This window comes from Ammospiza nelsoni, chromosome 13, assembly GCF_027579445.1.
Source record: "Ammospiza nelsoni isolate bAmmNel1 chromosome 13, bAmmNel1.pri, whole genome shotgun sequence".
NCBI classification, from domain to species: Eukaryota; Metazoa; Chordata; class Aves; order Passeriformes; family Passerellidae; genus Ammospiza; species Ammospiza nelsoni.
The window spans coordinates 14,233,554-14,260,426 of NC_080645.1; the positions used below are offsets into that span (position 1 = coordinate 14,233,554).

A 26,873-nucleotide genomic window follows, 5' to 3' on the forward strand; every position below is an offset into this window, starting at 1 on the left:
AAATATTGTGAGTGTATTTTTACATTGCCTTACCTAAGTATCTGATCAAAGATCTTCCTGAAAGTGTATTTTAGGTTATTTATTAACTGCTGCAATTCCCTTAATATATTTTGAGTGTCTTTAATTCTTTTATTTTTCAGAAGCTATTAACCATTATAATAAATGGCTTCATATTTAAGGGGAATGGGTAAAAAGAGCAGAGAATTGACTCCCACAAGTCTCAAGATTTAGAGCTGGCACAGAGGGTAATTTTTAAAACACGTAATTGTCCATCTGTGTTCTTGCTCTGTGCTCTCAGCATGACCCACTCAGACCTGTCAGGCTCACAAGCAGTGAGAGAGCCTGTGACACCATTAACCCTCTCCTTACCTTGTGGAGCTTTACAGGGATCTCAGTGGGAGAATCAATGCAAGGGCTTGGCAGCATGCTCACACTTCTTGCTGGGTGTGAATCTTGGTCATTTGTTGTGTGCTCATGGGGTTTTGAGCAATGCTGAGTGAGGCACAGTAGCTTTTAAAATCAGGAGAAAGACCAGGAGTTTGGGTGGGCATCTCTTGATGTTGTAGGTGGTGTGGTGCACATCAGATCAAGGTTGATATGCTTGATATCTTCCATGTGTGCTTTTTTGAAAAAGCTTTTGCTGTATTGCTTGTACCTGTGAGTGAGAAGGCAGGTGGGCATTACCAGAATGTCTGTCTTGCAGCCTGATATTTGGAAAGCCCTGCCTTTTCTCCAGGGGGAGAGCAAATGATACACAGCTTCCACCAGATGAGGTGGTTGGGTGTTGTCAGGCCAGACATGGAAGACAGTGAACTGAGCTAATAGGAGCAGAGGAAGGAACCACTCATATTTTTGATGTGCTTTTTGCAATGGCTTTGATTGCAGTAGCAAGGAATTGTTAGGAAAAGTAAGACAAATTAATTTCAGTGGCCCTTTGAAAAGCCACTCCTTGAGGACTTCTGTTTTGTGTTGCTGACTGGTGGTGCCAGATGTCAGTAGGGTTTTATCCTCAGTCCTCCTTGGCTGAGGTGTTCTAGAGAAATGTGTTCCTGCCACTTTCTGGTGACATACCCCTTTCTGAAGGAAGCTTGCATGGTGCAAAACCCTCGGCTTTTAATATTTTCCCAGAAATTTAATCTGAAGTGTATAAGCATGGGGATGATGCTGTGGGACCATAAGACAAATCAGACTGACCAGAATTACCTGGAACATGAATGTGACCACTGTTTAGAGGTGGCAGACTGAAAAGTGAGTGGTTGCTTTTCTACCACCAAGCACCAAAATGCTGATCTTGGCATAAAGGAGTGTAGGCAGCAGCCTGTTTCTGCCCTTATGCTGTTGTTTTTTTTAGGGGTCAAAGCATGCCTCAGCTATCCACTGTTTATATTGGCTTTTTCCAATTTAAAAAACAACTATTGATTTTTTTTTTTGAAGCCATTAAGTGAAAATACGTTACCTTTCAGGAATGACAGGGTCTCAGGGACTGGTTTTGATAACCTTTCCTCTGTGTGCATCCATTCCCTGATGCTTCAGAATTTCCCTGGGGTATACTAACATTGTTCAATGCTGATTGGCACGATGGTGGCCCAGGGATGAGGTCAGAAAGTGTGAGCAGGAGCTGTGCAGTGTGCTGGTTCACTTGTGAGCCATTTGCCTTTCTCAGAGGCAGCTGCAGAAATTGTAACTTCATATACATCAAACCTAGCCAGGACTTTAAGCCAGAACACTTGCTTCTAAAATAAATCGTGTTATGGTTTGCTTAATGTGCTTGGGAAAGGGGAATGGGCTAATGAACAGTGTCTAATCAGGATTTTCTCATTAGTAGATGTGCAGATGAGGCTTCTGCTCGGAGGGGCTGTGACTTGCAGTGTTGCTTAATAGCCCTGCCCTCACCAACATGCTGACCCCTGTTGTCTTCCTTTATCTCAACATGCCTTTGAAACTCCCAAGATGACTGAGCAGATGCCCACCTGAAAGTCACCTTTGGCTTCTAATGTGGCTCTCTGCTTTCAAGGAAATAATTTATCTATGCTGCTTTCATTTGTGTGGTTTTGCTGGTAATCAGTGTGATGAAAAAGGCTCAGCTGGGATCTCCAGGGGTAGGAGGAGTCTCAAAGCATCTCCAAAATGATGGATTGACCTCCAGATTAACTTGGCCATTTCTGGGCCTTTCAAACCTGAGGTGTCTGGGTGCTGCATTGGCTTTGGGAACTGGATGACAACTGCATTGTCTCACCTTCAGGTGCTTCAATGTATGTTCTGTGTAAGTCAGTGTAGAAATGCTTCAATAAAAATCACACCCTTTCCCAGAAGAAGATACTGTATCTTTATCTGGTAGTTTCTTTATCAGGTAGTTTCCTGGCTTTTAAAAATCTGAACACAGAAGATGCTTACTGACCTATTCAGGTCTCACAGGAGCTCTTCTGCTATTAGTAAGGGGCTCTTTGGTCCCTCTGTTCATGCCTTCATCTCAGGGGCCTCAGATCCACTCCCAGCATTTTGCTGCTTGGCCTGTTTCCCTTGTTTCCAAGCTGCTGCTCATTCCTGACAGCTCCAGGCTCAGAAAAGGGCTTTTGATCTCTGGTGAGATGCTGGCAGAGCCTGCTTTGCAGGCATTGGGCCTGGGGTTTCCCCTGCTGGAAAGTGCAGCTTGCAAGATGCATTATTTTTTTTCTGTAACTAAGAGATGGTGAAGCAAGAGGGATTCTGTGTTAGCCTGAAGGGGAGGCAGAGCTGTTTGCTGCCATACAATCTCATTAACACCTTACAGACTGAGCCAAGCTTAGTCTGGCCTTTCCCCCATGGGGATGCCTCTGCTTTGTAGTGTGTGCTGGCTCCTGTTATGATCTGTGTAACCTCTGTGTCCAGTGTTCATAGCTCTGAGTGAATTTGGAACCCCTGGCTCTTCATACCTGTGGTACTCCCATCCTTCAGCAGGAGAGGCATCCATGGCACGAGCACTGTGCTGCCTTGGAGGGGTGCAGGGATCTGTCTGGCTTTCAGGGGATTTGCAGGTCCTGATTAATGGGGGACTGTCACACTCACACATGCAGCAGCTCATCTGCTCACCTGGATTACTCAGCTTAGAGGTGTGTTCCATAATCTTGATTTAATCCTTTTGAGAAGTACAAATTAAAACACAGGGATGCCTCAAAGATTGACATGCTAATGCATGGTGGGACTTTGAGGCAGTGTAATGGAGCTGGCTAAGGGAATATTTATCCAGTTAAGCAGGAAGAAACCTGGTACTTGGAGGTGCCAAAAGTGGGGTGAATACAGCTGCAGTCAACAAGGTGAAGGGCAGGGCTTGTGGGTCAGGTTCTCCAGGGAGCCGTGTTTGACATGGTCTACCTATTGCAAGCCCCAGTGGGAGTTTGATAACTGAGTGCTGCTACCCTCTGGGTTTAGGGAGCCTCTTGCAGAAGCTGCAAGCAGAAATCCAAAAGGGGCCTGACAGCTTGGTCAGCATTTCAGGAGGCAGCACTGTCCATCCACTGATATTTTCCTTGCATCTCTCAAGGAGTTTTTGTCATGCAGGAGATAATGGAAAATTGGTTGTTTCCTTCAAGGCTTACAAGGTTATGCATTATTGATGTTGAAATACCATTCACCTTTGCTTGTTTTCAGGTGAGTTGGTTTGAGAAGCAGCCTGGGCTGACTGCTTGGATAGCAGCACACACCTGCTGTGAGGAGCAGCACCAGGCAGGCAGCTTGGCCCTTGCCTGGCTGCAGGAGGGCTCTCATCACATCTGATTCTTTTTAGAAACCAGCCAACAGCTTCTGTCTAGAAACCAGCCAGCTTCTTCTGCCTGTGTAGTCAGCCTACAAAATTATCAGTTATTCCAGCTTGGTCTTATCTGTGTTGCTTCAGGGAATAGGCTGAGTTTCCCAGGGAAAAGTTTCTCCCACCTGGTTTGAAGAGGAATGCTCTTTTTTTTCTGAAAGGGGGAAAAGGAATGTTTTACTTTGAAATCAGAAAAGTGATGGGGACATACTAATTTTAGCTCTCTCTGCTCTACACAGGTAATTCAACATAAAATACATACATATGCAGTGTGCAGGCAGATGTGGTCTGGAGGCTCACTTGTGTGAGGACCTAATTTCCTCCTGCAAAGTGCTGAACCTGTGCACTCCAGCATTTTCAGGACCTTGCAGGCTGGAGGATCTGCCTCTCATGCAGTGTATCTGTTTGTGGAAGGCACCTGGGACATTGCAGCTCAAGCACAAAAGTCCATCAAATAATATTCAGAAAAATTATTCTTCAGCTCAAAAGGAATTAATTTTTTAACAAACCCCTGTAGATGAGTATTACTTTCTCCTTAAGTGATCATTCCAGAAGGCTGAAGGACTATTTATTGAGAAACACAAATGGGAAATAATGAAAAAGGGTAATTAGCCTCATTTTTGTCTCCCTTGGTCTGTGATTCCCCAGAGCTAACATTAAGATAGTGTGGAAAGTTTTGTAACTGTGTCAGGTCTAAACTGGGGCAGGTTTCCCAAGTGAGGAGAGTGTCCTGAGTACTAAAGAGAGCTGGCATCTTCCACAGCTTCCACTCTTGTTCTCCCTTTCTCAGCAGGAAGGCTGGGGAGAGGGTAACTTTGTGCTGCTGTGAGAAAAGATTTTAACTGTATTTTCTGCTCTAAGTCCCCTTCTACCCAAATACCAACATGTGCTTCCTCAGCCTGATGTGCACCAGGTGTTTTGTTTAGGAGAATGGAGCTGTGTTGAGCCACCTGGGGGTAAATTGGAGGGATTTTGGCACTTGGGATGCATAAGGTTGCTGTTACACAGCAGACTACAGATAATTAGCCAGCAAGCCTTCTTGATATGCCTGTTTATCTTTCCCAGCTTGCCCTTGTCCTGCCTCCATTTCCCCTCTGTGCAAGGATGAAGCTCTGCTGGTGCACTTCTCCAGGGGCTTGCAGGGCACCTTGCATTCACTGCTGAGCTGGGCACTTTGCTGGCACTCTGCAGCCTTGGCATCCCTTACACAAGTTCTGTTTCTGGCAGGACTGGATTCAGCTGTGCTGGAGTGGAGGCACCACCGTGGGGCAGGTCCTGGGCTGTGGGTGTTGTCTTGTGCCATGGTGTGATGGATTGGGATTCTCCCTGGTAGCTCTGCCAGGGTGCAGCAGACAAGCTGGTGTGCTAGACTCACTCTGCCACTGAACCAATAATTTGAGTTTAAATTTGGGTTTAATCCCCTTCAGCAGATTAGCTGGAGCTGTCAGCATAATGCTCATTCCAGCATGAATTCTTCCTTCTTTGTAGCAGTTTATGTGGCTAAGGGCACTGCTGGGAGCAGATCAACCACTTGCTCTTAAACTAATCTGCCACATTTCAGATCTGTAAGTGCTCTGTGGAACCCCTTTGGGACAGCCTTGACAGCAGGTGGTGTCTTCATGTGGTTTGTGCCCAGCATACATAACCTGGGGCCTTCTCCATGCACCTAGGTTGCAGCATTTCAGTTGGTAACTGTGAAAGATGGGTGATAAGCTCTTCAGTGGAAGTTGCAGCTCACACACCCACCACTGGGCACCAAACCAGCAGGCTGGGTGGGTATGGCCATGCCTGAATGTTTAGGAGCTTGATTCAGAGATGAAGGGTCTTAGAAAGGACATCTGGAAGTATTCAGGGCACTCAGTGATCCAGTTTCTAGCATGTTTTCCTTATAATAACTTCTAAATATGGAAGACATTTCTATTTTACACTTGCACAACACCTTGTACAGTAGCATCATCTGTGCTACCAGGCTCTGGCATGGTCCAAAAAATTAATAACTGTTCTGTGTTTTGGAAGTCTTATTATGCAATTTAATAGCATAGCAGTGTAATGAAATCTCTGTGGCAAAGTGATGAATTACAGGGGCTGCAAGTGGGTGAGACACTAGCTACTTGTTTTATTGCTGACAATATACTTATTTTCATGTTTAGTCCTGGATTACATTGTGTGAATAGCATCCCAGTAAACAGTCAGGCAAATAGTTATTTATCAAGTATTTAAAAGTGAAAGGTCTTGTAATTTTCCTTAGTAATGACTGTGATTTCTTCCAGCTGAATTAATGACTCCCATTTCTCCCCATGAAGAACAAGATTTGTTTTGGTTTCTACATGGAGAGAGTTATTGTCTCCCATGATAATGCAGACCAGAGGATTTCTTTTTCCTTCCTGGCCTGGGATCTGGGAAAGGTTGAAATGTGCATAACCTGAATTAATACCTTGTAAAGCTCCTTAATACTCTTCCATCATTCCTGTTGGAGTGGTGCAGGAGTTGCTGGCATCAGCCCAGCAGCAGCCTGCCTCAGAGCAGCTTTTGTTTCAGTTTATGAGGCTGTAAGTGGGTCTTGTGATGGAATTGCCTTGAAAGGTCACTTTTAATTACATTTCTGTCGCATTCCTCTGTCCCCAGCTGGGCAGTCCTGGTGGAACAGGTTGCATGCAGCTTTGCAGCTGAATTTTTGCAGTGGACAACTCCAAAAATGTGTGTTAAAGCAGCTGCTGGCAGGCCAAGGGGAGCAAAGAAAATGGAATTAAGTGTTGTATTTTGTGCCCAGCCATTGTTACTGGTACTCTGAGGTGGAGGAGATTGTGAGAATAGAAGCACAAATAAACCCTTGGTAGGAACCTGTGTTGTGCCCCTGGCTAGCTGAAGTGTCTGTCCCTGAAGGCCTGTGCCACACTGCCTGTGCATCGTGTGCTTTCTGCTTTCTCACCCTTTCTGGGACTGGGCATCTCCTGTTCCAAGAGCTGTGGCTTGTACTGCTGGTCCAGCCAAGAATGTGCTAACTCTGTGGGAGTGCAAATCCCTAGAGCTGTTTTTCATTTTAGCCTTGTGCCTTTCTTTTCCTCAGCTGGTAGGGGAGACATCAGTTAGTTCTGATGTCCTCCTCCAAGCTGGAGAGGATTGAAGATGCACAGGAGGCTCAGGCCAAGGGCCCAGTGCTGAGATCTCAGCTCTGCCACTGGCTTTGAAGACTTGCTCCCTGTTGTGCTGCACACTCAAGGTTGCTGATGTTTCTCTCTGTGGCTCAGGTGCTCTCTGCATGCCAGGGGTGCACCCTGGGTGGCACAGCAGTGCAGGGGTGGACAAGAGGAGAGGGACCCTGCCAGGAGCCAGCGCTGCAGAGTGCACAAGAGAGGGTGCTGCCTCCCAGCTTGGCAGGGCTCAGAGCTGGCTGTTTAGATGCTGCATTTGAAAATAAATAGACTGTGTGATTGCATTGATCTGAACCCAGCCTCGTGGCTGGGGGAATGCTGTCTTATTGCTGCATGAGGACACCAAGTTTGTCCTGTCTAATGAAATCCATGGATGTAGGGTAACCTTTGGTGTATGGCTGCTACATGACATGACCACTGCTGCCAAGGGCTGTGACTGGGTGGTGTGTTTGGGGTGAACTGTGATGATGCTGTAGCAAGGTTTTATTTTCTTCCTGAAGTGCTTTTCTCCTTTTCCTACCCCTTCCCTTACCAACCTGAACAGGAAACACTTCTAAGTATTCCTAGTGTGGGATTGTCTCTATCCACATGACTGCTGTGGTTTGAAAGGCATGTGACAGTGCAGGGGAAAATGGGGTTAATCTCCTCCTGCACTGGCAGAGCAAGGCTGAGCAGTTGCACAGCACAGGCATTTATTCTTGTGCCTTTTCCACTGCATTTGCAGTCTGTGGAGAAGGAGGAGGGAAGTTTCAGATGCTGATTCACTGTCATGATGGAGATGTGGATGCACTAGTGGTGTGCAAGTGAGATTTCAGGACATCAGTGCCTCCAGGGTTAACAGATAACTCTGTGTCACTTTACCTGATGCCAGCCCAGCAGAAACCTGTCTGGGGCTGCAGCTCCTGGGCTTTCTCCATGACTGTCAGCCAGCTCTTTCATGGAAGTTGTGGGGTTGGATTGGTGGGTGGGAAGCAAGCAGTGATTAGCCTGATTTGTAGCTGGAGAGATCCCATGGCCAGCCAGGCTTTCAGCCTCTCATCAGCAAATGGTGCAGACCAGGGATGAGCCTGCACAGATACAGAGCAGATACAACCTGAGGCCCAGGATGCAGGAGGGTGAGATGGAGATTGTTTCTTCTGTGCCAGCTGAGCTCTGGGTCAGACTGCCTCTGGGTCCATAGAGCTGCAGGGCCCTGGAGAGGCTCACAGGCTTGTGCTCCATGGGAACAAAATTGTTAGCTTGGCAAATGAGGGCAGCCTCATTAAGAGCTACTGAGAGCGTGAAAAGCGTGTTCCTGGAGGCAGGTCATGGTAAATGAGGGGGCTAAAGTAGCTGGGGTTTTCTAACAATTAATTATTGAGTGGTTTTCTAGAGATTCTTTCTCATGTTTGTAATTCATTCCCCGCTGTAGATGCCATATTGATTTATAATTTTTTGAAGTTCAATATTTTGCACCCTCGGGGCCTCAAACAAAAATTAACTAGAAAATGAGAGTAAATTTCTACAATCTGCCTTGTCAGAGCTTTCTCTCCCACTGCCCATCCCCAGAGCCAGTTTCCATGCTCTGCTTTGGGTTGCAGATGTTGCCAAGCCTGTGTGCCGTGGGCTGTGAGACATGGGTGGCTGAAGAGCTGCCTCACTGACTAACAAATGAGAAAATCAAGAGCCCAATTAAGAGTCTGGAATTGCCCCCAGTGACCTGAGGAGAGCATTTAGTAGCTGCTAGTGACACAGGCCTGTTTGAATGAATAAGCATTCCAGTTTCTTGGAAAGAAAAAACATCCCCTCCTCCCCCAGCTCTAATTAGCTACTCTTTTTCTTTTTTCTGCCATGATTGTAGAGGATTTGCCAATGGAATGAAATCTTAACAAGATGTGTGTTCTTCAGCTTGCAGCTGATGGTGATCTCTGTGCAAGGGATGTGCAGACTCTTGTACCTGTTTTCTGTGTTTCCTTGATGGATCTTTGATGTTACTGTTGACTACAGCTCTTCCTTACCCTCTGTTTTTTCTCTTTTCCTCCAACAGGGTGACTAAAGAAGTAGACTCAAACTCAAAAGAAGCTAAATCTTTTCTGAAGCAGCAAGAGAAACTGCAGGCAGCAGCTCCAGCTTCCCTGCCGACAGTCTCGGGGTGAGTTTGGGATTTCCCTGCCCTTGTATGGGCCCTCAGTGAGAGAGATGGCACTGGAGCCAACAGTGCAGCTCTGCAGTATTTAATGGGTGTTTGTTTTCTGCAGTATTTCAGTGGGAGCAAGACTTGGCCTGGAAGGTGGTGTGATGGTTTGGGCTGGAGGGAAGTGGGGGAGGCAGCCTGTGAGTTCCAGTGACTCACTTCATAGGTTCAGGCTCACATTTTTTAATCCTCATAAATCATTCATCCCAGTAAGGAAATAGTGATTTGACTGTCTCAAGCAGCCTGATGAAACTGCAGGTAGCCAAGGAACGTTGCTGAGATTGCCTGCAGTTCTTTTGACAGGTGCTTCTCAGGGCTATAAAAAGCCATGTCAGGCTGGCCTGTGGCTTCTTAGAGACTTTGGGTGAGCATTTAAATGAGAGATGTTTTTGCCTCTTTGATGTTCTCTAATATCATTTTGATGTGGATTTGTCACTTTTCTGTTCAATCTCTAACACCTAATTCTGAGATTATCATAATGCTTGTCAAAGATACAAGGAGGTCGGGTCCCCTGTGCATCTGAGATGCCAGTCTGGTTCCTGATGAGCTTGGAAGATCACCAGCTTCTTAGGAATAGAGGAGATGCCTCTGTGTTCCAGTGATGATTTTTATTTAACTCAGTTGTTTGCATTGATATTTGAAAGCCCTAAGCTGCATATGATTTGATCACACAGAAACAATACCCATCAAATAAATACATTGTCCTTCCTGTGAGCTTAGAGCAATTCTCCAGTGTGAGTTAAGGCTGCCTTTCCCTGGGATGCTGTTAATCAGTTGCTGCAGCTGGATTGTCACTCATTTTTCCAGCTAAGTGTTGCACAGCTTGTACTTAGCTCAGGGTAGTGAAAGCATTGTGTGTGTGTGTGTGTCTGTCTGTCTATGTGTGCACAACCCTTGACAGCTGCTGCTCTCTGAGTGAATGAAGGCATAGATGAGCACAGCCTTCATGCTCTTGTTCACACTGCACAAGGGTTCATCCCTGCAGAGCTCATCAATTGTAACCTAAGTGTTGTGCACAGGGTTTTGTGCTGGAAAACTTGCCTTGGGTTGGGCTGGCATTCTTTGTGCAGTTTTGGTGGCCAAAGTTTGTTTGAGTGGCAGCTGTAGCTGGGGCAGCTCCACACTGTGCACGTTGCTGGTGGTCCCATGTCTTCAAACCTGCCCTCCAGTCTGCTGCTTTGAGTGCAGGCAGGTCTGGCAGCCCCCTGGGAAAGCTCCAGGGGCTGTTCACCTTCCAGTTCAGCAGAGATCCCTGTTTCCTCCTGTTCCTTACAGGCCCAGGGGAGGAGCTGGGTGGCCAGTGGACCTCTGCAGCCTGGTCATTACCAAGGGGCATGGTTGCTTTTGCTGGAGCTTGGATTGCTCAGCAGTAATAGCCACAGCTCAGTTTGAATCAATGTTGCAGATACCTGAAGAATTCACATCAGATATGGAAAAAAGTAGACTAAAAATCAATATAAGAAATAATAAGTTCAAGGACATTAACTTTCCTTCAGTGAGATTATTTTGGAAGCAGCTTAATTAGGTCATTGTTCAGCTTGCTGATGTGTGATGTCCTACTGACAGTTGCTTGGCCAGAACATGAGTTGACCTGGCTGTGGAGAAGGGTGGGGAAAAATATCCTGGGCTTGTGTGTCTTGCCTTTCTCCAGAGCACCAAACCCCAATGCAGGACACCCCAAAAGCCTTCCCTTTCACAGCCTCCTGCAGTGCATCCTGGCTTGGTGCAGGGATCCTATGGCAGAGGAGCAGCAGTGCTGTTTGGAGCAGTGTGTGAACAGCCCAGCTCTCTTGAGGCTTTAGCAGGAGGTTCTCTGGGGCAATCTGGCCAGCATCTCTCTGATCTGAGAGTCTTGGACTGGAATCTGAGACTGATCCCTGAGACTGCCAGCAAACATGCTTGCCTTTGGGCTTAGGAAGATGCTTCCAGCTGGGAAGGTAGCCAGGGTATTTTCAGGTTAGAAAATTACTAGCAGGCTTGTGGTATTCCTTAAAGCCAGAGGCAAGCCCCATATGTCAAGCAAATTGCAAAGGTCGAGTTTTAGACTTGAGCCAAGCTATCTAGACCCTGCTGCTCTGGAGCAAAGAGTCACAAGCCTTGGTGACATGCCAGAGCAGTGCTTGGGGACCGACAGAGCCTGGCATAGCCTGACAGTTCTTTGCACCCTTTGTCTACTTAAAATAGAAGTTTTAGGGGAGAGGGTGAATTTTTCCCTTATGCATTATGGGAGTGCCCCAGTCTGTTGCCACAAGGCAGTGAAAAATGTGATTTTGGGATCTGAACTGTGCCTGTGGACACCCACTGTGCTGTGAGCCATTGTCAGCCCCCAGGAGCTTTGTCAGCTATTAAAAAAAAAAAAAAAAAAAAAAAAAAAGCCTTGCCCTGTGTGCAGGGAATTTGAGCAGCTAATAGTGGCCTCTCCATCTGGCTTTTCTTTCTTCACCTTGCTAGCAGCATGTATCATTTCTGAATGCAGCCAGCCTGCCCTGCATTTATTGAATTTCCCTTCTCTAAACAGACAGAAGTAACCCAGAAAAGCAACGGTCACAAAACCAAACATCCGGCTCCACGTGTCCGTGTTACAAACCCTGACTGGTCCAGGGGAGGGGATGTTTGGGGCTGAAAGTGCATTTCCTGAATGTGTTTAACATCCATACCGGATGTGCTATAAAAAGCTAGATTTGTGCTTGTGAGGGACATGGGGGTGGTTGGAGGAGAATAACTTAAACACTTGGCTGTAATTAAAGCCAGGAGTACAAAACAACCCACCCAATTCTCTCAGCAGGCTTTGCTAGAAAGGTCAGAAGCCCTTGGTTCCCAGGGATGTGATGGTTTCCCAGCCTTCACATTATTCCCACCGTGTCCCCCTGTGACACACAGTTCTGTCAGCAGTGGGTATGGGTTTGTTGCAGAGGTTTGGGGTTCTGATACTCAGTTCCAGTTGTTTCTGTTGTGCTCTTGGGTTCTCTTAGGGTCTTGCTGATGCTATCAGAGGTATCAGATGTGTGAGGGGACACACTGATTTCCTCTCACTTACTGCCCCAATAAATGGGAGCAAAGCTCCCAGCATCGAAAAAAAGCCCTCCACCCACCCAGCTAAGCCTTCTCGTCTGTGTGTCTTAGGCTCATTTCCTATCCTTAACCATTGCTCCAGGACCTTTTGGGGAAAGCAAAAGTAGATCCTGGCTGTAAATGAAACGCATTGACCTGATGGAGGGATCAGTGGGAATTCCTGGTACTCCAAGAGATTTTTTTTTTGCCCTCTTCCCAGGCAGGCAGGACCTGTGAGCAGGGTCCATCATCTCTGAGCTAGCAATCCGATTTTACAGCAGCATTTCATATTCAGAGCATGTTAAAGCAAATTAAATCCTTCAAGCAGCTTACTGCAAAATGACTCTTTGCATGTACTTGTGAGACTCACATGGGTTGAGCTCCAGGCTGGGAGAGCCCTGCACAGACCCAGCCCTGCAGTGGGAGTAGCTGTGATCTGTCTGTCCATCCTTGGTGCTTGTCAAAGCACGGTAGCATTGCCCAGGGAACAGTGCTGCTGTGGCAGTCCTGAAAATAGAAAAAATGTAGTTGGTGGATCTTATTTGAGATTCTCTTCTAGGCAGCTGTTTCTATACAGCCTGAACAGAAGCCAGGAAGAAAAAGAGAGGTTTTTCACTGGCTTTGTTCTTGCTTTTGCTTATTACCGCAACCATTTGTAATTAAACGTGGACTTGCTCACTCAGCCCAGCTGTTGCTTTCTGTTTGATCCTGCCTGAAATTACAGTGGTGGATATTTGACCTCCTAGGCCTTTTCATGCCTCGTAGGCTGGTGTAAACACCGGGTACAGTTTGCCTTTGAAGCAAGCAGGCCCTGCTCCCACAGAGTTCAGGAGGTGCTGTGCTTGCCGACCCCCAGCTGTGTTGGGGCTGCAAGGGTTTGGACCTCAGTACAAGACCCTGCAGGACAGCTCTGACCCTGAGAACACATACTCGCCCTGAACAAAGAAAGCCAGATAAACTCTAGCCTGTTCATGATGGATGCCTTCCTCCCAGAGCCTACAGTAGAGCAGTTCACATAGACTGACTGTTAAATCGTGTGAAAAGCTTCAGACCTTTTCTTTTAGAAATAATTTACTCTGCTACATGCTAATGTTGGAGTAGAGGGACTCCAGCAGGAAGACATCTGTCCATGGCTTCTCTTCCACCTTCAGTGTGCAGGAGGACCAAGGTGGCAATCTTTGTGGGAGGATAGGGATGGTGGGAGAGCCTGATGCCTGTTTGCACCATCTTGACATGTTACTGTAATTTCTAAACCAACCTTCCTCTCCAGCCTGGTCCCTCCTAGGAGCTACTTTGCATCCCAAGTTTTTTCTTGCAAAAGATGCTCTTTCTGCATGAGTTGGCTGGATCCCTTTGCTATTATGAGCAACACTAGTTACTTGAGGTCATATGTGGGCACTGGGGAGAGAGGCACAAGCTCTGAGTTTTTGGAATCTTTAGATGATTCAGAGCAAGTGCTGCATTACTTGCATGCCTCTAGGGAGCAATTTAATTTCATAGCAATCTCATGGGCTTTTATTCCTCAGAAAGCAGAATTTACAGTCTTCAGCTCAGCATCATCTGCAAACAGTTATTTAGCCAAAACTCTTGGACATTTTTCTTGTACAGGATGAGTAAGAATGCCAGTAAAGCAAGTGACCAAGACCTTTGTGGGAGCTGGAGGTTGGATTTTTTCAGCACTTGAATAGTTGTGCTCTTCCTAGTGAATTCAAAGCTTCCCATCTTTCTCCTGCTCTTCCCTCAATGTGCTCCAGAGAGTGCTGTTCTCCCAGACGGAGAGATCCAGCCCCTTGCACCACAGCCAAACGTCTGGGTGTAGTAGCACATGGCATACTTTTCTGTGAACATGATGAACCAGCCAGGGGCAATACTCTGTGCCCAAGAGCTAGTTTTACTTATTTCCTATTCATATGCTTTTATTGTGAAAGATTAAATGTGGCAATAGCTGTTCCAAGTGAATAATTTCTCTTCAGATCTTAGATCCTTGGTTGTTATTAACTTCATTTTAATTATTCATTGTTAGTGTCTGTCTACTGTTTTACACATATCCACTCCTTAAGTCAAAGTGGTAAGGAGGCTGGGTGAGGTTTTGGAATATCTTGGTTTTATTTGCTAGTGGACCTGAGATTAGTTACTCTACAGGGATGAATGTAGAAAGGTGTTTGTATGTGTCCAGAGGGGGAAGTTTGTTGTTGGGGAAAATGATCTGTTCAGTGTTGCAGTGTTTTCATCAGCCATAGTAAATTAGATGCTGATTACTGCACACTTGTAAATCATATGAAACACCTCTGGGCATCTGCCTCCCCCCTTGAAGTCAGTGTCACATGGAATGAGAACCCAACCAGCCAGTGCAGGTTGGCAGCAGCGAGGGCACCCTCAGGGGTTCACAGCCCAGCTGAGGAGCCCAGGGAGTCTGGCTGTCCAGCTGTGAGCCATGGCCACACTGCCACTGGATCCTGTGCTGGGGACCTGGCTGCTGCCTGCAGACAGCCTTATCCAGGGCTGCAGTCACCTCTGAGGCTTAGCTATGAGAGGCAGAGCTCTGCCATTTTGGGGCTTTGCCCCTTTTCTGAACAGTTCTTTCTCCTGAGCTTATATTAAACCTACTTTGATAAGAAACAGAGCTCTGAGTGTGGGAAGCTTCATACTCACTCTCCCAGACTCAAAGCAAAACGTGCACTAAACATCCTTGTTTTAAACTAGTCTCCCAGGAGCAGTTCTTTCTTGTTCTCAGGCCAAATGAGTCAATGCCTTCTACCCCAGGCTCTGTTTGTAAGAGAAATGAATGAGATTCTTTCACTGTGTGCTGTGCTTTCCTGTGGCCGTGCTACCACACGTGCAGCTGCCTTTCTTTGGGGCAGTGGCATCTTCTTGGAAAGGAGTTCAGCAGTGCCTGTTCAGCTCTGTGCCTTTCTCCAGTCCTCTGTCTTGATGTGGCTAAGCTGGATCCCTGGGCTGGACTAAGTGGGATCAGCTGTTTCTTTTTCTAGTCTCGTTGGAGGTTCAGCAGAATGGAATCTCAGCTATTTGAGGACTTACTTCTCTAAAGCATCTGTCTTATAAAATAAAAACAACCCCCCACTAGTCTGGGGCCTTTGATAATTCCCCAATGAAAGTTGTGGGGCAGTTTTCCCTTAGGGCAGCACAGGTTTTATGAGGCTTATTTTCATATGCTTTCATCTCTTGGATCATGAGCATTTCTCTTTCTCCCTCTGTGAAAATGACTGAGGAAATTAACTGCTAATGGGGAATGAAGCCAGCTGAAGTTTTATTCCAGACCCCTTGCAAAGTTGCAGAGGGAAACCCCTGTATCTTCCCATGCTGGTTGGAGTGGGAGGTGAGAAGGGCAGCCCTGCTTTATGGACAAATCCTGGGATTGAAGGTGGATATAAGAGCTCCTGTTCCCAGCTGTGCCATGCCTTGGGTGTGTGTCTACCAAGATTTGTTTCCACTCCTGTTTTATTTTGTTTTTATAGTGCTTCCTTGCATATTAACTGAGCCTTACCATCTCCCTTGAGTGTCTCCCCCATACCAGATGCTTGTGTTATATCCTCTTGCTTTCCCACACTTGTGTTCCTCCCTTTTTCTCATGTCAAAGAGCAAGTTCAGCTGAATCATTCTTCATAAAATATGAACCAAGTAAGGCTGGAGTGGCAGTGATGCTCCCTGCTCTCAGGCAGTCCTATTGCCCCAGGCTTTTCACACAGTAGTGCCTTCATTCATGGAAAATCTCATACTAGTGGCCTCATTCATGGAAAATCAGCACACCAGTATTTTCCAGCACATTTGTTAGCCAAAACTTTGATCTGCATGCTGTGTTGTCAGCCTTGTGCAGGACTGTGTTTAGAAAATGGGCATGCTCAGGCTGGCTGGATTGATATCAAGATGTGAAGTCAAGCAATTAGGGTTGGTTGCCAACTAACGCCAGCTTTCTCCCTTCCTGCCTGAAAGGAGGTGTTGGTGTGACTGAGCTCTTGGAGGGTGCTTGGTCTCTCTTCAGAGCTGCAGCCTCTTCAGCTGGCACCAGTCTCTGGCACTGCTCTTCTGTCTGAGTCTAGAAAAAGACCGGGAGAGGCTGAGCAAGTGTGTGCCTGGCCCATGGGGATTTCCTCTGCCATGAGGATGGTTAGGATAGCTGGGATTCACTTCAGCTGTTGCTGTCCTGGTGTGGGGGTGGCAGAGTCCCCCATTTTTTCCACTGCTCTTATTCCTGCAGAGAAACTGAGCCTCAAGTGAACTGGTGCACAGTCTGAGCTCAAAGGGCACCTCAAACAAGCTCCAGTCTGTCTCAAGCTCTCCAGGGTGCTCTAATCCAGTCTGCCAAGCCATGGAGTACTTTGTTTCCCTATCCAAGGAGTTTCAAAGCCTTACTAATGTGTTGGGTCACAGCCCAGTCCTCTTGCCCCGGGGCCCTTGCCGTTGTGCTTTTCAGAGCTTGCGTGGTCCTTGAGGCAGTGGCTGTGCAGAGGGACCCTCTGCAGAGGCAGATAACCAGGGCTGGGTTGGCAGCAGATGTTCCCCTGGGTGTGCAAGGACATGTGTGACATGCTCTTGTACCCGCTGAGGCAGGCAGTGGAGGGAACAGATTTATTTGACATTTCTGTTGGACACCACTGTTTTTCCTGGGAATCCCAGGGGAAGATGTGTTTAGTGCCATCTCTTCTCACAGCATCTACTACTGATTGTTCCCTGTGAGGGTGGCAAGGCCCTGGCACAGGCTGCCCAGAGGAGCTGAGGCTGCTCCATCCTGGGAGTGTCCAAGGTTGGATGGAGCCTGGAGCAGCCTGGTCCAGTGCAAGGTGTCCCTGCCAAGGCAGAGGGATGGAATGAGATGATCCTTTTTGAGATCCTTTCCAACCCAAACCATTCTAGGATTCTATCATTATCAGCAAATAATAGAGGATATATATGAGTCTGATCTGGCTTTGTGCAAAAGCTTTGGTACCCTTTCAAGAGCTCATACTTCAGTGCTGTTACTAAAAGCCCCCGGGCAGCCAGTGGACAATGGTGATGCCTGTTCATCGCTGGCTGCCTGGCTGGAGAACAATGGTGGCATTTCTTGAAGTAACAAGTCCTGGGCATGTGCAGAGTTGGATTGTAACACTTTTTTTCCCCCCCTTTAAGCTGTAGGCTTGAGTGCAGCAGGTCTGGTTGCAGCAACCATTAATGCAAGTACGGAGGAAACTTGCACGTCTTGGAAAATACTGAAAGAAAGTAATTGGCTGGTTTTTTAGATTCTTGCCTGTTTTGCCTTCAGTTTGAGTATGTGTATGCTGTGTTGGGTATGCTGTACACCAGCATGTGTTTGCTGTTCAGAGGTCTGTTCAGATTCTCGTTTAGCAGCAAGGAAGGGGTTAAAGAGAACTGGGGAAGGCTGGCTGATTGCTGCTCATGGCTTTCATAATGCAAAGCCTGTGGGAATTCAGCCGGCTTCATCTCTGTCTCCCCCCACCCCCTCCCCTCTGCTAGAGGCAGGATAACCTTCCTGACTCCTCTGGAGCTGCGTCCCTGCCAGTGCAGCTCACACAGGGAAGCTCTGCAAAAACCCAGCAGAGGCGTAAGCGTGTGAAAAATGAGATTTTGTAACTTTCCTGGGAGAACACTGGAAGAGTGATTTTTTTCAGTGTGGTTGTGCTGTTTCCTTACACTGTGACTGGGATGCAGCATGTCTGCCTCCTCATCTGTGACCTGCACGTTTCCCATTGCAGGGCGGCTGAGGAAGCAGCTGGTATATGTGATAGCTCTGACTCTCTGGGGACTGGAATGCAGGGATGTCCTTGGCTTTGCTGTAGGGTCTGGATGATGCACAGCAAAGTTGTTCAGGCCAGAAAAATAGGAAGGTGGCTGAGCAGTGGTTTGTACAGCGCTGACCTGCAGCCATCACGGTGCTGAGATGTGCACCCTGCCACAAGGGGTTCCATCCAACACTGGGTGTTAGAGAGTGCTAAACAGACAGTGCAGCCCAGGGCATTCTCTGTAGCGTCTGCTTTAAGGACAAGCACCATCACGGTGTTTTTCCTAATGTGTGAAATCCCTTCTCCCTCCCTGCTGTTTGCAATATCCCTTTGGAAAGCTGGAAGGGCTCTTGATTTCCTTTCCCACTCACACGCGTGCATTTGTGAGCCTCGCCAGCACTATTTGGCTGTTTGCTTTGGGAGGCTTTCCCAAGTCAAAGCAAAGTGTGTAGCATTTGTTTTGGAAATAAAAACACTTCTGGAGAATTACATGGCCTCTGCAAACAGACCAGCACAAAGCAGGTCATGTGCTTTGGGCTGACTTTGAAGGCTGTACAGGATAGCTGTCTCCATCCTCACTTTATGGTTTCATGGCCGAGTTTAACAAGGACCCTTAAGAATCTTTTGAAGGAGTAGTATAGCAGCAGCTTTACAGGTCCTGTGGGACAGTCAGGGTGCTTAGTAGCTTTCCCCTGATCATTATTGTGATTGTAGGGCAGGGTTTGGATTTTTTATGGGGATAGAATACCTGCACTCAAACAAATGGGGGAGGGTTTTTCATCCTTACTTTTCTCAAAGCCTTTGGAAGTAAAAGTTTATTGGTGAATATTAGTTGGTCATAGCTGTTGTTGATGGACACTACCGAGCTGTCTGTCTTCTACTTCTTTTGTTGCAAACAAATATCTCCTGGGAAAAAGTTTCCTGCTGCCTCCTTCCTTTAGCTCTAGGCAGGCAGAATGGGAAGTAGGTAACACTGCTGTTACAAGAAGTGATTTCCTGTCTCTGCATGGCACAGGGATCCTCTGGTCAGCTTTGGCACCTTCCTGCTCCACAACCTGCCCTGCTCATGTGGAGCCAGGTCAGCAGGTATTTGTGCTGCTCGCCCTTAGCCAGTGGTCTTTAGCAAGTGTGGGACTCAGTGGCAGGTGTCACACTAGGTTATTTGGAGTCAGATCTGTTCTTGAAATAAAAGGAAGGCTTTGAGTGCCATCCAGACTAAAACAGCACAAACATCTCAGCCTGAAGCAGTTTTGAGCAGCATGTACAGCTGTGTTGGAGCACAGTGCCTTTATGAGCCCACCCTGGCTTCTTGCTGCTATTTTTTTTTTTTTTGAGTAACAATGAAAAAATCCAAAGTTTCAGTGTCCTTTCTTTGTCGGGATCTGTGCTTTGCAGGAGCGACTCTGGGCTTTAGCACCATTTTCTAGAACTGTATCTAATTTTGAGTTCTTCAACTCAAATAAATGAAGAATCCTCTCTTTCTGTGAGCTTAATTAACAGTGGCAACTAATTGTTGAACAAATCATTTGAAATAATTACAAATATGCCATAATACAGCAGATTTCTTGAGCTCTGATTTTGGGGATCTTATTTAGGTGTCACTAGGATGTGGTTGTCTTTATGCCTGTTTCATGTGGAAGAGATTGCCACTGCCCCTCTTGCTCTCCAGCTCTCCCAAGGTGCCTGTCTGTGAATTTGAGGATGCACAGTGGCTGATTTATGTCATTTACTGGTTTGACCAAGGGCAAACTCCCCAGCTGTATAGCTGTGAGTGATTCATCTTTCCTCATCCATGGAGATAAATGTCAGGATGGATGTCAGCTGTCTGGCTGATGCATGAGTGAATCTGCTTTCATATGTGCACCTTGAGCCAAATGTACACACATGAATTTTTTACTGTTTGTGATAAACCTGGAAATGCAGATTGTGTTGGAGGAAGAGGCCTCTTGATTTTAAATATTGATACCAATTTAACAGGGCTGTGGCTGTGGCAATCTGGGAACCTTGAAGCATCAGCTCAGAGAGTATGCTGAATGCCATGGGGAATTCAGTGGTGTGTAAAATAAAAGGAAGAGCTTTGCAAAGTGGTAACGTGCTTCAGATGGAGAAATAATGGATGGGGTCCTCTTGGGTCCCCAGGCTGTGGGGCTGAAAATGGAAGAGATTCAGGCTGAGTTTTTGGAAGAGGCCCCTGACAGTTTTTTTATTTACTTTGATTTGTGATGTAACAAAAAAGAGAGCAGCTGCCCAGAAACCCAGGCGCCTCTGGATTGATTGCGGTGCAGGAAGAGGTGAAGACCCCATTCCTTGGAAATGGTCAGGGCTTGGGGAGCTGGATGTGGTGGGTGGTCATCATCCCCAGAGCCTCAGTTCAGAGAGTATCAAGTACTTCTGCTGTGTGCTTCTTCATCAAGTTCGACAGTCATCCAGAAGGCACACTGAGGGCTGACAAACTTTTTAAAGTAACTTTAAGTGTTCTCATCTCTGCACTCCCTTCAGGAGTTTGAGCCATGAGCTGATACACAGTCAGACATGCTGGGGTTCCTGCCTGTGCAGCTGCCTCTTCCCCATCGCAGCTTGTGAATAGATGGCAAGAAGCCTGCAGACTCCTGAGCTGGCTCCACGCACAGTGTACCTGCCAGTTCTCCGAGGGCTTGCTAGCAAAGCATGGCTTTGTGCAGGATGAGCTGTGCTGCTTTCGGATCTGAGCTGGCTTTGTGCCTCCTGTGCTGGTCTGATCAGTTCTCTGCAGGTGGGATTTGCTGGGCAGGGCCTGCCGGGGCACCTGGGCTGGCTGCACAGAGGTCTGGCACTTTGGGCAGTGCAGCCCCACCGCCTCCCCTGCTGCTCTGAAGGTGGGGAGCTGCCTGTAGGATATTTTCTGGCTAATTTTGCATTCACTGCTTGTAGTAAGTGTTGTCTACAACATTACTAGTAGCGTTTCTTAAGTTAATTTTTGCAGAATGTAGAATGTAGCTCTTGCTACAAGAAACCTTCACAATAAAGAGGTAACTGTTGATGAGGGTAGCAGAGAACATCCTGGCGCAACTGGGACTCCTCTGGGCAGGGTAAAGCTGTGCAGGAGGGGACTCCCCTTTTGTACTGTGCCAGAGGGGTCTCAGCACCTGCTGCATCAGGGAGCACCCTGGGAGCAAATTGTTTTGAGTTAATGTGTATGGCAATTGTGCACACTGCCCTGTAGAGTTTGGGCACCTCAGCATGGTTAGTTGGTGAAGGAAAAGCAAGCTGATAAAAAATTAGGATAACTCTCTTCATGTGAAAAGCAAACACCGTTGAGAGGCTGCAGGAGACAGGGAGGGGAATAGTAACCCAGTCTCTTAATTCAACTGAAGTTTCACTCAGTGTGGAGAGAGTAAATGAGAGGAAGTGATTTTTCTCTGCCAAGTCCTTTATTTGAATATAAAAGCTTTTCATGGCTACTTGCAAAAGATACTGTTAACAGCGTGGTCCTTCTCATGACTCTTCTTTCAGGCTTAGGCTCCTGCAGCGTCAGCCAGATCATCTGGCCACTGGCTGTTGTGCTCCCACTATTCCTCTCACATCGCTGGTTGTTGGATCTTTTTGCTGAGCTATTTCAGTGCACTTAGCTGAAACCAGCCTGACTGCCAGCATCACGTGCTACAACAGCCCTGCAACAGCTGAGTACTGGAGCCACTGTCATGGGTGGATTTAAATTGTGAAGGAACTTCATTCTTAGTTAAAGACCTTAATCTTTCCAAAGCAAGCTTCTTTTCTCAAGGCAGGAAACATGCACCAAGGAAGGACCATTTTATACTTTCTTCTCTTAGGTGTGTGCTCCAGAGCAGTGGTTGAGGCAAGGTCCTGGATAACCCAGGCCCTTTAGAGCAATCTCCTGTTTTGAAAGCTGTTCTATGTGTAAATGTGTAAAGGTTACTAGTAGGATTAGTTAATATTAGGATTATCATTTGCTGTTGCAAGAATAAATAGGTTATGTGCTAGCACAGCATCTCTGGAGTCACACACATGCAGCTGCTGGTGCCTGTGGTCTTTGCAGTCAGAGCTCATTCAGAGACACCATGATACATTTTCTTCACCTTTTTCATTAAACAGAGACTTGAATTCCATATATTTATTTCCACATTTATTCAAAGTTCTTATGTTTGCCCTCTTCCCCCCACTTCAGCTTTCCCTAGTAGATTAGAGCCTGCTGGAAAACATAGAGCACATTGTGAAGTCCAAATCAAAAGCTGACTCAGCAATCCTTCCCATTTAGGCTGCCACTGCTCATGGAACAGGAGGTTAGCCTTAAATTACTTCTGCCAAAAAATACTGCTGCCCATTCTATTAACTATTGCTGTGTCTTTTTACTTAGTTTTTTTTTAGAAAAGAAGTCTACTAGTGCCTTAACAGTCTGGAAAAGGGGACTTTATTTTCATATGCTGGAATAATTCTCATTTTGCTGTAAGAAGCTTTTGCATCTCTTCTCCAGCTCTCTAGAGAAAGGCAGGGTCCCAGGCACAGGCCCCATCTCTACCAACAGTGGGCCCTGTCCTTGCAGGCTTCCAGCTCATCCTCACTTGAGGAGAGGGGCATGGTTGTGGTGCTGGGGCGTCCCTTTAGAGCAGGATGGGGCACTACAGGAAGAAAAACACTTCCTTGTCATTCCCATTATCCTTACTAGCAGGAGCAGATCCACTCATGTCTCAGAGCAGATGGGCATCAAAACCTGATCCACGTGTGAACATAGCAGTGTGTGTGAACCTGGATGCCAACACAGCAGCAGTGCTGGAGGAGCTGGTGCTGAGGTGCCACTACAGAGAGAAAAGTGAATCTCATCAAGTTCCTGTGTTTTCCATAGAGCAATCAGTGACAACTTGCTGATACTCTAGGGAGAAAGTGGATTTTGAGGAGGGAGCTGGCCACAGAGCAGTGCTTCATCTGACAGTGGTGGGAATTTTGGATGTCTGTTGTTCCCAGAAATATGCCCAGGTGCCCTTTTTCCATTGGCATATTAAGAAGTTATGTAGACTCAGCCTAGTCTCATTAATGGACTTAAAACAGGTTTTGACATAAGGCAGCCAAGCACATCAGGAGTGGAACAGAAGATATTCTTCCTCAGTCCAAGAGCCTGGAATCTGCCTCTCACACCAGCTAAAGCAAGTGACAAATGCTGGTTTTGTTGTAATCTAAAATCCTTCTCTTTTCTCCCTCCCCCATGACCATGGTGTGCATGAGTGCATAGACTATTTATTAGCAAATTTAAATCCACAGGCACAAAACTACTGTGGAGTCACCCTAAGGCCCCTGCACTAAAGGAGGAACATGTTGAATTAAAAGACACGTACCAAAGCAGCTGAATTCAGTCTCGTGATTGCCTTGACTCCAGCTCGAGGTACTTACTGATGCTTTTCCTTTTAACCCTTATTTCTTCTCCAGTCTGATCTGCATTTTTGACAGGTGATTATTATCACTGAAAGAGCTGACAGCTCTGCTAGTCTCAAGTGCAACAGAAGTCCTGATGGTGGTTTTAATGCATGCAGGTTGTCTTTGAATATTTGGAAAGAAAGGCTGTAGAAAATGTATGAAGCTTGTCTGTGCTGCTCTGTTGGGGCAGGACCTACCCTGGTCCCAGAACAACCCTGACATCACAGAGTGTTTTGGACCTCAGTGAGGGGCACTCCTAAGTGTGAAACCCAAAACAAAGTGATGCCCATAACAACTAGACAACTTCTGTAGGTATTTCCAGCACTTCCTGGCTCTGTCCTTATAGAGGTGAGAACCTCTCTCAGCTTGTGCTTCTCAGCTGTACATCAGTGACCCAGCTTCTGGGTTTGTTCTTCACAGCAGGCACCTCTTACAAAATTCATCTTGTTAGTGGGCAATCTGTGACTTGTCTGACCCCAAAGGAGAAACTCATTGGTGTCAGACCCAAACCCAGGCTGTCAGTGTGCAAATACCTTCCTCTTACACTGAGAGACTGAGGGACACTCAGACCTGCTGCTCAGGATGTCTCAATTAAGCCATGTTCAAAGTTGAACTACTGCACAAATGCTTCTCATACTTCAAGACTGTTGATGGGAAGAAGAATATTCTTAGAATCCTAGAATGGTTTGGGTTGGAAGAGATCTTAAAAGAATCTTCTCATTCCACCCCCCTGCCTTGGGCAGGAACACCTTGCACTAGACCAGCTTCCTCCAAGCCCCATCCACCCAGGCCCTGAACTCTTTCAGAGACAGGATATCCACAGTTTCTCAAGGCAAGCTGTGCCAATGCATTTCCACTCACAGTGGGAGATTTCTTTCTAATAACTCATCTAAACCTCCTTTCTTTCAGTTTAGAGCCATTTTGCCTTGTCCTATCACATTCCCATCCACCGTGATGGATGATGAATGTCGTGGTGCAAAGCCTCATGTGCAAGGATTTAACAACTAACAAAGGCTAGGATGAAATTAATTCCTTGAAGGGCCATATTTTTAACTTCTTAACATACAAAATTCTTTTTAGCTGCAATTTGACAGGGTTCTGTCTCTTGCAACAGGGGTCACTGCTTCCATACAGTGCTAGAGTTGGTTTATCCTATTTTTACTAAGCTGTGAAAGTTGTTTTTCTAGTATGCTGTAACTGTTTGCTTCCCCACCCTTAGATTCCATCTGTACACTTCAAAATAGAAGGAGGAAGAGGGCAGAGAAAGAACAAAGGCTCATAATACAAATGGAAGGAAACTAGGGAAATTCAGGAGGAAATGGACAGTGAGAAATACAAAAAGATCCAGCTGTGCTGAATGCATGGGGTGTGAGTGCACAGGGATGCTTTTACTTGTATTCAGAGCTCAAGGCCTGCATTGTGGAGCTGAACTTTCCTTTGAGTCAGTGACCTATTCAGACACCTAACAATGTCCATTATGTACAGTCAGCTTGTTTATGCCCTGTGCAGGGCTTTCATACCTTTTTTTCCATGTACAATGAAACTATTTACAAAGTGGCCAGGCTGAGCTCAATTTTGCTGTGCAAGCTCTTGACCATCAGCTTTCAGCAAGCATCTTGTAACTTCAGAAAGATTTAAGAGGACAAACTGTGATGACAAGATGCTCAAGGAGAACACTGTTCCTAGCTGACTGATAGCAAATGTCTCTTTCCTTTGAAGGACAGGGAGAGGGGAAAGAGGTAGCAAGAATTGGGTCCCTGCCCCTCATGGAGATCAAATTGATTCTGTGAGGCAGCCTGAAGAGGTGAGTCCAGAGCAATGCTTGATGGCAGTGTGGGACCCAGCAGTGCTTGTGCATCACTGTGGGGTGAGAACAGTGGAGAGGGGAAACCCTGGGAGCTGGAGGAAAATATTTCTGCCATGGACACCCAAGCAGTGCTGTTGCTGCCTCCATCCTTGCTGTAGAATAGGTGGGGCTGGAAGCCCATGGGAGAGCTGTGCTTAGGTTTGTTCTGCAGCTGCAGAGGAACCAGCTGGCCCATGTTTAACATAGGAGGGGATCCCCCAGGAGGCTTTGTATGCTCTCTGTGGAGTTCAGGGCAGCAGCTGCACAAGTGCCTAAGTGCACTCCTCAGCAGAGATATCCTCTGTGACCTTGGGCAGCCCAAGGTTTTAGCCCTGTTGCTTGGAAACAGCTCCTACCTCCAGTACAAAATTCAGCAGGAGGTTTTGGATCACATGGTGGCTCTGATTAACATGAGAGCTTTTGGGGTAGGAGGAATCATGACTTGACCTTAGCCTGTAGTTTTCAGCACAAGGATGTAATTCTCAGCTGAAGGAGGTACTCTTTGACCCAGCCCACCAAGAAGCAGCTGTAAGCAGTGACTGAAAGCTGAGGCTAGAAATAAGGTACATATTCATGGTGAGAGCAATTTGGGCACTGGAACAAGTCTGTGCAGGCACTGGAGCTCTCTCCTATTTAAAGGGAGAAGGCATTTTGGCAACTTGCTTATTCTGTCTTATGCCCTTGTTTAACCACCACCCATTCAGTTAGAGACACTTAGCAGCTTTCAGGGCATTTCTTTAGGGAAAAAACCAGAATTCTGCACATTCAGGAAAACATCTGTCATCGCTGGGAGCAGAAACTGGAGCTAACGTGGTCCCTAGAGCATGTGGGAGAGCTCCACTTGGTTACTGCCTCTCTGCAGTCACTTCTGAGAGAGCAGAACTGGTTGTGAAGGTGAAAAAGGATTTAGCAACGTTGCCCAACATTTAGAAAACAAAAAACAAGGGGTGCCTCTTTGAAACTTCAAATGTGTGCACAGCACATGACACTCAAGGAGTGTTTTTATTTGTGTTTATTCTCAGGAAATTGTGTTGCTTTGTAAGCTGAGCTCTTTTAAGTGTCTTAAGTTTGGCACACTACAAGCTGGGCTTTAGCAGGCACTTTTGGAAGTTGTCAGCCTGAGCTGTATTTTCCTGACTCAGATCCTTGCAGTAAGAAGTGAGGAATGGAGCATTTAAATGGAAAAAAGAAAAAAAAAAAAGTAGAAGCTACAGTGGAGCTAGATAAAGTCAATCTTGTCATTGCTTTTAATATTCATTGCCAGGCACAGTGATCACACTGTCAGTTTTAACTTAAGCAACCCTTAGTCCTAGTCATCTTCTGCCTACGTACATGAAAGGGATGAGTGAGCCCACAGCTGCCAAAGGCATCTCTCAATTACTAATATTTCACTGGGTATTTAAAGATTAGGTTGGGACATAGAGGATGAAAGGGTTTTTCTTTATCTTTTAATAAGAAACTTGTATTTGCAGATATGAAAAAGGCCAAAGACTGAAGTGTCTAACATGCTGCTCTTTTCCCTGCTGCTTCCTCCAAATGGTGTGGGGGTAGGAAAGCATGTGGAGATCCTACAGGGAATAAAACAATGTTCCTCTTGGTCTACTGCTTACCACAGCCCAGCCCTGTTTCCCAAAATTGATGGGTAAGGATGTGCTGTGCTGGAGTTCTCATGACATAGTCCTGCTTGCAATGCAGGAGACCAAGCAATGTACAGGGAATTAAATAT

The 26,873-nt window shown here is 46.5% G+C and overlaps 1 protein-coding gene across 1 annotated transcript in view; it reads left to right on the plus strand.

Annotated features, from left to right (window-relative positions):
- CFDP1 (craniofacial development protein 1) overlaps window positions 1–26,873 on the plus strand; it is a 68,163-nt gene that overhangs the window by 16,791 nt on the left and 24,499 nt on the right. Inside the window, exon 5 of the mRNA XM_059481645.1 lies at window positions 8,963–9,067. Coding sequence (XP_059337628.1) covers window positions 8,963–9,067 — 105 coding nt within the window. The remainder of the gene's footprint in view (window positions 1–8,962; window positions 9,068–26,873) is intronic.